General features: G+C 40.6%; 1 protein-coding gene across 3 annotated transcripts in view; it reads left to right on the plus strand.

Annotated features, from left to right (window-relative positions):
* SYT1 (synaptotagmin 1) overlaps positions 1–9014 on the plus strand; it is a 333762-nt gene extending 324748 nt beyond the window's left edge. For all 3 annotated transcript variants that reach the window (XM_054271868.1, XM_054271852.1, XM_054271860.1), the window contains 2 exons: positions 1515–1648; positions 5901–9014. In XM_054271868.1, coding sequence (XP_054127843.1) covers positions 1515–1648; positions 5901–6107 — 341 coding nt within the window. In that variant the 3' untranslated portion in view covers positions 6108–9014. The remainder of the gene's footprint in view (positions 1–1514; positions 1649–5900) is intronic.
* Positions 9015–9593: the final 579 nt, after the last annotated feature.

Consider the following 9593-nt stretch of genomic DNA (forward strand, 5'->3'; position numbering starts at 1 on the left):
GCTGTTTCCATCTTACTTCTAAAATATGTGCCTATTCCTAAGTTAGAATTTTCCTAATTCCTTCTCACAGACATTGGATCTTTTTGTACCCTTGTCTGCTGTCTTGAAGAATCTACTACCAAAATTAGGTTTCCTTCAGAGGAACTGTAGACTGTGATCAAGTGACTCCAGTAGCTTAATTGTCCTGAACACCCAGGTCTTCCAGAGAAAGGCATGTTTTGACTGTAGAAGAGTGCAATTACTCTTCCAAAAATTAATTTCATTGCAGAATCATAAAGCATGGTCTGCTCATATTAACTGCAGTATTCATTTATCCTTATTCTGTTGCCCAGCCTTTTCCCAGGAGGGGAAGGAGAAGCCCTCTCCTTTGATATTTTGCGTCATTCAGGCTCCCTTATTTATGCTGCAGGTGACTCATGTCTGGCAGGCATTTTAGATACCTCCTACCAGCTCACTCAAGGGAAGCTTGCCTTGATCTACATCAAAGTTCAGCTGCCTAAAGCCAGAGAGGTACCTACCCAAATTTTGGTGACAGTACCATACAGGGTGTTGAAACCTACGAGTTTGAGATTACTCAAATGTTGCTTTGTGGTAAGGCTAAACAGAAAAACAGCTGAACTCAGTGAGGGTACTTGTAATTACCAGCTTCATGGAAGAATGTTAGCTCAGTGTCCAGACAGGCACATGGTTCTAGTGATGGATTGAGGACTCACAGTGCAATTCTTTTAAGCAGGCAAAGCTTCCATTGAAATTTCATTGCTGAGATACCTCATCAGTGCTGTAATGTGCAGGAAAGGTTTGCTCGCACAAGGAACACCTGATTAGGTACCAAATGAGTTCTGTTCCTTTGCCACCAGAAGCTGTTTGAAGTGACAGTGGGAATTCAATAGAGAATGGCAAAGCCAGTCTGTAATTTATAGGAGCCCCGTGGCCCCCATGGGCTCTGGCTGTGTGCAGCACTGAGGCAGGGGCTGCTGGTGAAGGGACAGAGTCCTTTCCTGCCAGGCACTGCTGGACCCTGTCAGTCACAGCCCACCAGGGAGGGCAGGGGACAGGAAAACCACGGCACAGCCCCTGCCCAAGGAGTGATGGGAGCAGGTGCCAGGTGGCTGTAGAGCATCCAGCCATGCCAGCTCTGTACCTGCTGTGTGCATTTGGCAGCACTCACCTGTCTTGGGAAAGCCACCCCACAAACCATTGCTGAGAAATGCTTGCAGGATGGTTAATAAGCTGTGGAACGAAGTTAGGTGGAATTTACTCCACCTTCATGATGTTAAGGAGATAAGGCAATAAATACTTTGTACCTTTTCCCTTAAGGAACACTTCACACTCCTACAGGAGTTCTTCTATAGTAGAAATTAAGAACTTGTTTAAATATGAGCTGTGAATGTTGTCTGTTTGGTTTTGCTTTTTTTTTTTTTTCCTTAATCTACTCCTACATCTATGGGATTAAAATTTATGGAAAACACACTGAACTCTCCTTCTTAGCTCTACCTCTTCTCTTCAATGCTTAGATCCCTATGTGAAGATCCATCTGATGCAGAATGGTAAGAGGCTGAAGAAGAAAAAGACTACAATTAAAAAGAACACTCTGAATCCCTACTACAACGAGTCTTTCAGCTTTGAAGTACCATTCGAGCAAATTCAGGTAATGTCAAACAGTGTTTTGTCTTTCCTCTCCATTCCATTTCTCAGCCCTCATAAATATTTAACAGGAATCTTGTTAATTATCACATGTGCATGCCTTCATTAGCACCTAGGTGCCAGCCCTGTGCTACATTAGAGGAGTGTGACTGCTTCAAGAGGGAAATGATAAAATGTGAAGTACTTAGGAAGCTTTGATTCATCAGTGAGAAATGGATAACTGACATTTTCTGTTAACAGAAATGGATTTGGGGGAAAAAAATCCACAGGGAGATAGTGAAGGAATGTGCTAGCAAAAAGGTGTAGGGATAAAAGAAAAGCCATATATAACATTTTTCCCTAAATTATTTAAAATAATACATTGGCATTGTCAGATAAATTTGTGTTCCTTATGCATCTATTTGCCCTGTTTTTTGAAAGTACTGCAGCAGCCCTTTAAAGTAAAACACCTAATTCATACACAGCTTTTTTCAGGAATTATTCACTACACTTTGAAAACTTTCAGTGATTCCTATGTCCCTTGGAAAAAGGGATTTGAGAATCTCAGGGGCCAGTACTGCAGCCTGTGTTCTCTCAGTGCCTCAGGAGAGCTCCAGCACTTGTCCAGTTGCTACTCTCAGAGCTCAGTACCTAAAATTAAGGGTCTCAGAAGTCAGCACAGTGAGATGGGAGTCACCTACAGTAGCAATGGGAAATACCAGGACAAAGCATTGTGTAATCTTTTTCAGGGACTCAGTTGCCTGTGTTTGAGCTGCTGGGAGGCACACCGTCTCTCATGAGAGAAAATTAACTTTTTTTTATGTTAACTGTCTTTTATCTCAAGAGACAAGTGTTTTTTTAACCATCTCAGGAGGCAGGTGGGAAAAGAGCTGCATGCTGGCTTCCCACCTTGGCCACAGAGCCCCAGGTCTGTGGAGATGTTAGGCAATAAAACAGCTTTTCTGGGTGGAGCTGAGTGGGGAAAGGGTCCTGTCAGGGGCCTCCCAGTTTGAATGACCATAATTTTAGGCATCTGGGAATGCAAACTTCAGTGGATTTTAAGAAAGATTATGGTATAAATTAGGTTCCATGCTTTTAAACTTGTAGTTTAAAAGTTTTAATGTGTTTAAATTGCTTGGACAAAACTTGGAGCCCCCTCTTCATTAGATGAGAACATGATTTGGGTTTTCACATTGTGTTTCTTGGATTTTGATAGCAACTGGGCTGGAGAGAAGCCCAGGAGCCAAGGCCTACCTTTCAAGTATCTTGTATTTTATTGACTTGCTACTAACAAAAGTAATAAAACTAGACAAGGTGAAGCATGGGCACAGTGACTTGGATGCATGACTAGTCCATTTAGAACTTCTTCATGTACTACTGCATGTACAGGTGTCTATGGATTCTAGGAATCAAAACGTGGGAAATCCAGTCAGTGCTAATTTCTCTTGATTTTAATGAAAGCTGGTCTGTGTGCTTGTGAAAGATTTCACAACAAGGATCAAAGAGGCAAAAAGAGGTGAATCAAACCAAGTGGCAGTTTAGGCAGTGAGTATCTTGATTTCAAATAGGGATAGGATTGAAGAGCTGGAATGGTTACCTCTGACTTACCCTGTCAAAACTTTGGCATGGTAGGGCGCATTTTTTGTACTTGACCATTTTGCCTTCTAAGTCAAAGTCATTTTTTGAGGTGCATGTAGTTTATTTTAAAAGTACTGTGGTTTAGAGGTTTAAATTTTTGTCTTCCTTTTTTTTTTTTTTTTTTTTAATAAGTTTATTAGAATTACCTTTTAGCTATCTACTTGACCATATAGCCCCAATTTTAAATCTGCAATTATGGACTTGGGTCATTTGCCAATGTATTTTGAGTTAGTTATAAAAGACTACATTTAGACTACTTCATGATAGATATTGAAGTGATTTCAGCATTAGAAAAACTCATTTAAAATGTTATTTAGACTTACCATGGTAAGAATCACTGTGACCTGTGCTTTCATATAAAGTCATTAAGCAAACTTTCACTGTTAAAAAATAATGGTTATACAAGTTTTTTGATTGCTGGAGAATGAAGAGAGGTGATGGAGGGAAAGCAGGTCAATAGCAATACATCTGTGTAATTTTAAAGGAGACAAACATTAACATTTCTAACAATTTTACAGTGACTGTGGGTTCTGGCTCTTAGGAGAAGGAAAGCGATGTGTTCAAGGGTAGTGGGAGAACACCACAGGGAAGTCAAATCCTCTTGCTGCTGGCAGATCAGGCACGTGTTTTGCCACATGCAGAGCAGACTGCCTCTGCAGGCAGCGGTGTCTCCAGGCCCTCTCAGTCCAAAGGGCTTAATCACACCGTGGAAACTGCTAATCCAAGTGTTTATTAGGAGAGGCAGTTCTTTCTACTGGCACCTCTTGGGTTTTGCCATGCAGCTGCTCCTTTAATATGTGGTACAAAGGCAAAGGGATGCTCACATTTCTCTGTAGGTTTAGTGCAGAGATCATGAGGGGAGAATCATCTCCAAGTTAATTATCTGAGCTGGCTGTTCTTTACATCTTTGTAGAGCAAGGAAAAGGGTCCTTCATTTACAGTGCTCATTTTTATTCTTATGATTAACATTAAAAAAAAAAAAACAGTAATAACTATCCCCAAGCTTCTAGGTAGAGCAGGCAAGCTTTTTTTTGTAGTGCAAAAAAATAGCCTCATGCTTACATTTTATATCTGTGAATGTACCATGAATCTAAAACATAAGTGTTCATTTGGGGAGGTACCATTAGAAGTGAGTGTACTGCAAACAGCAACACTGAAATGTAATTCTGGCAGCTAGAAATACTTGCTTCAGAATATTGCCTTTTATCGTGAGTGCTCTGGGGAGGGAAAATCTTGAGTTTGATGTATACTTTTGTCATCAGCAACTATATAAATACTTAAGTGCCTGCTGGAATCATCTCTTTCTATGGCTCAGTGAGCTGTTACAATCCTGTAAGGAAAAGGACTTTATAAAATAAACCTCATGACCCTGGTCTTGCTACTTCTAAAAGATAATCCTATTACAAGCCCTGAAATTAATCATTCTAGTAAGAGATCTGCATTGTAGATATATTTAAAGCTTTAAATTTAAAATCCTAATTCTAGAGAATAGAGGATTTTTCTGGAAATATGTTTCAGGGCATTCTTCCTTCTATTCAGGAAGCTGACACTGTAATCAGGAAAAGAACTGTATGCTCATCATTAAAAATAAACTCCTATAAGGAGAAGTGTTTACAGTTTTGTAAAATAAGAGTGAAAGTGTCAAGTGGTGTTGCAGGAGAACACCACTCCACTGAAGGAAAAGCTGTTTATGCTCTTCCGACAATTATTAAGGACCTGAAAGAAAGGAATTGTGTGCATCTGCACACAACTCCAAACATAAATGCCTGGCTCAAACACCTCCCAGTGTTCCCCAACCCAAATGGACGGAAAATTGTCTTTGAGCTGTGACAGATGGGCTCACACAGACCATGTGGGACCTGTTTAACCCTGTTTGCCAGAGGTCACCATTCCTACAGAAGTGGCACTCCAGCATCAGCTCAGTCGTAGGCTGTGCCAGTGTCAGAGCCCTGAGACATCAGGGGTTTATACATCATTCCAGCTCCCTCAAGCAGCCAGCCTGTCTCCTAGATTTCTCTGTAAATACACAGAATATACACAGTGTACACACATGCTTGTACATGTGCACACGTGCACACACATGTGCATAGAGATGAGAACACGTGTGTGTGTGTGTGTGTGTGTGTGTGTGTGTAGTAACCATAAGGGCTGTCTTCTGAATTTTTCTGGAAATACCTGACTACTGGCCTACTGGATGGATGGGTAAGAGTTGCTAAGAAGTAGAAAAGCAGCTAACAGAATGGAGTACAGCATTGCAAACATAAAGCCATTTCTGAACTTTAGTTGTTGACTTATTTACTTAAAAAATAAGGGTCTGTAAAATTGCACAACTTTTGAATTAACTCACCTGTAAATTGTTAATCTGTTAAAGGAAAAACAATCAGCCTCAATTTCCATATGAAGCTATTCAATGCAAAGGGACAAGTTTCAAGCTAACAGGGAGGTGGTAAACCTGATTTTATTTGGAAGGCTCACAAGAAGCAAAACCAAATTTCGAATTTTCCCCTCATAGGGGAATCTACTCCAGCTGTCACACACTTCCCCCTTCCTGACTCCTCCATGGCTGGCTGTCCCCACATTCATCCCTGCCAACCTTCCCTTACAGTCGTGCTCACTGCTCTTCCTGTGTCTCGTTACAGAAAGTGCAAATTGTTGTGACTGTTTTGGACTATGACAAGATTGGCAAGAACGATGCCATCGGGAAGGTGTTTGTGGGCTACAACAGCACCGGCGCGGAGCTGCGGCACTGGTCGGACATGCTGGCCAACCCCCGGCGGCCCATCGCGCAGTGGCACACCCTACAGCCCGAGGAGGAGGTCGATGCCATGCTGGCAGTCAAGAAGTAAATTAAATTGAGTTAAGTTAAATTAAATTAAATTAAATTATGAAGAAGAAAAAGAAAAAGACGAAGAAGCCTTTCTGCATTTGCCCACATAGTGCTCTTTAGCCAGTATCTGTAAATACCTCAGTAATATGGGTCCTTTCATTTCCAGCCATGTGTTCCCGACACAGATCAGTTGTACTTTAAAATTCCCATTTTAATTTGCACAAATTTAAATGTAGAAAGCCTTTCAAAGGCGCTTCATTTCACCACTGCCCGCACCAGATCTACTCTTCTTTTAAGCAATATGATGTGTAGATAGAGCATGACAGAAATTATTTATTGTATCACACAGTTGTACATATACATCAGTATGCTGAGAATTTATTTCTAGTTTGTGTATTTGTATGTTGTAAGCGTTTCCTAATCTGTGTATATCTAGATGTTTTTAATAAGATGTTCTATTTTAAATTATGTAAATTGACTGAGATATAGGAGAGCTGATACTATATTATAGGGTAACTATTGTATCGTCTGCATTCCAGAAAAAAAAAAATCCAACTTGTAAGGCACTAGTAGTGTTACACTGACATCTTAAAGGACAACTTAAATCTGAGCTTTCAACTGGACCATCCTAATAGTACACTTCACATCCACAGTGAATCTTGGAGGGGCAAATCCAATTGGGTAGACTTCTTTCACAGGCAACTTAGCATGATCTGAGCAGTTCCATGGCTGACCTCATGGAGATGTAGCCAGAAGCCAGGATATAATTTTTTTGTATATATTCCAAAGCAAACACATAACAGACTGAAATGACTTTAGATTCAAAGCTGAGGAAGCAGTTCCACAGGAGGCAACAATTTCATCTAACATATGAAGACAGACCACTGCAGAAGTGCAGGGAAGAGGGAAATGCAGCAGTAGTAAAATGCTGCCATGAAAACAAGAGTAGCTCTCCATTATCACCTTTATACAAAATTTGCATACTGTGAATTCCATCCACAATTTCACATTATAATGAGTTTGCACATTAGACTTTGTAACAAAATATTTTATGATACTAACTCAGATTAGAAGGAATGCAGAATATTTTTTAGACACAGCCGTGTGAGTTTATTATACAAAATAGTTTCATGGTAAACAGACAGTATTGTAATCCCATCAGAAGATGACAAAATTTAGCCATAGTTCTAAATGCACTTCAACGTAAGCCAAAAGAGAACAGCTAGTGACCTTTTATATACTATTTATACTTAAGTTTTAATTTGTCCTTTAAAAAAAAGTGAAAACAAAGAACAAGTTCTAGAAAACTGAAGCAACCTCTTCTGTATACTAGATGCTCGTTTCAGGAGGAGTTTTTAAATGTTTTAAATGTTATTATGTAGTAAATGGCACTATTATGAAGCTATTAGTCATTCCATAAGAGTCTTGAAAGACTGCTCTGTGTATCACTGTGACTGCCGTGTGTGCTTAGAAATGTAGTTTTCTCAGTGGATAGCAACCAATTTATTCCGTAGTGATATTGTAATAATACTGCCATTCCCTTCTACTGCACTGCCGAAGGAACGCATAGCACAAGCAGTTCCAGTTGTTACGGACCAATGTAGAACTGGAGAGCTATGCAGGGGACGAGGATGCTCTAGAGAATGGGTTGACCACGCAGCATTTTGTCGAGCCCTGTGCAATACTCTACGTTTCCAAGCGCCCTCGCCCCTGCTGCTTTCCCGTAGAGTCATCTCACAGCTCCCCAGCATGGCACCTCCGCTGTACCATCTCATCAAGGCATTCAGGGCACCACCTCTAGCTCATGCACCGTCCTGGGAGGCCCCTCGCTTATCTTTCCAAGCTGTGAATATATTTATAATGCTTTTGAAGAGTTCATTATTTTCAGCAATGCAAATTACCCTAGAAATGTGGAAATGCTATTGCTTTTGGAGGGAGGCATGAGAGTTAACCATTAATGTTCTTATCAGTCTTCTGTGTCTAACAAAGATGAATGTAATCGGAGAACTGTGCACTGCAAACTAAATTCCACAGCCTCTCTCAAGGCTCTGCCTCTGGGAGAGGTGTGACAGTCTCAGAGGTCAGTGCAGGGATGGCCAAGCATCCCTGTTTTTCAGTACTTTGAGGGTAAAAGCGGCAGCAAAGTACTGGGAGGAGAATAAAAGCCTGCATCTCTCCCCACCTCCAAAAGTGAGAATAGCAAGATCCATTTTCTTTCTTTTTTACATGAAACATAGAAAAAACACAAGCGAGACATTTTCTGATAGAAACAGGCACATACATGCAAAGCATCAAGCTGGAATATTTAAAAATCTTATCCTTAAGGACCAAACCCCACCAAAGAGAAGAAATAGACAGTCAGCTTTCCAGCCTAAGAGCTTCATGGTCTCCAGCTTTCAATTACTCATTCAGGATAGCTGCAGGTTCAAAGTGCCAGGACTGACTTACTGTGTTAAGGTATTCTTAATGCTTTCTCTTCCTACACTGCCAGACTGAAAGTCACCCTAGAACTGGTTTGTAAGGTACAATGATTCTCAGAGACTGAACCTGCCAGGTGACCAAGATGACATTTTTCATCCTCAAAGAAGCCACATGTACCTTTCTGACAAAGCTGTGTGAAGTATTAGAATCTGATGCTGTAGAAAGATCCTAGTTGCCTTTGTGTATATTTACTGCCTGCTTGAGTGTTTCTCTGTGTGGGTTTTCTCTGTATCTTGTAGAAATGTTTGGGGTGTTTTATCCTGCCATATCGCTCGTGGCCCGCGAGCTGACAACTTTAGCTGTATTTTACCTTCATTTTTGATGAGGTGGTTTATATTTTGTTTCACTTTGTGTAGTGACTCCCCACAGTAGAGTTTTCCAATTGTCGTTAAAATAACATACATATTACACAGATATTCAATAAAAATGTTTTATTTCCTGTTGATGTTCTGGCATTTCTCTTTTGATCTAACATTTTGAAAAGACAATTCACTCCAGGATTTTCACACAATCACATACTTTGAAGTGTCACAAGTGAAATAGCACAGCACGTTTCGAGGGGCTGTGAAAAGCTGCTTTCATCAGTAAGACAGTCACAGCCAGCAGCGCTACAGTAGATGAATTCTCCACCTCTGTTGCAGATGAAGCACTATTACCTTGTTTACCCAGGAGCCTGATTATTTGCCTCAAAAACCATCATGCTCTATCAAAACATGACCACGACAAAAACTCCCAAGTAGTTGCCTGCACATCAGTATTCTTCCAGACAATTGTGCTAAAGCTGTGGTTGAAGTTTTCCTTCAGAGGAGATGGTATATTTTAACCTACATCCAAGTGCTACTTCTAAGATGACCATAAAATTAAACCTCTTGTAGACTAAAGATCATTAAATAAGTGCTCAAACTATGGGGGAAAGGAGCAGCAGGGAGAAGGTTCAATCTGCACCGGCCATTTTTGCAGCTCTTAAGAATACCAAGAAGACATCTCTGTCAATCAAAGCCAGTTCTTTCAACAGAGTAATCAC

This window comes from Melozone crissalis, unplaced genomic scaffold (assembly GCF_028551555.1).
Source record: "Melozone crissalis strain CALT ecotype California unplaced genomic scaffold, PUWL_Pcris_2 ptg000004l_1, whole genome shotgun sequence".
In the NCBI taxonomy this organism is placed as follows: domain Eukaryota; kingdom Metazoa; phylum Chordata; class Aves; order Passeriformes; family Passerellidae; genus Melozone; species Melozone crissalis.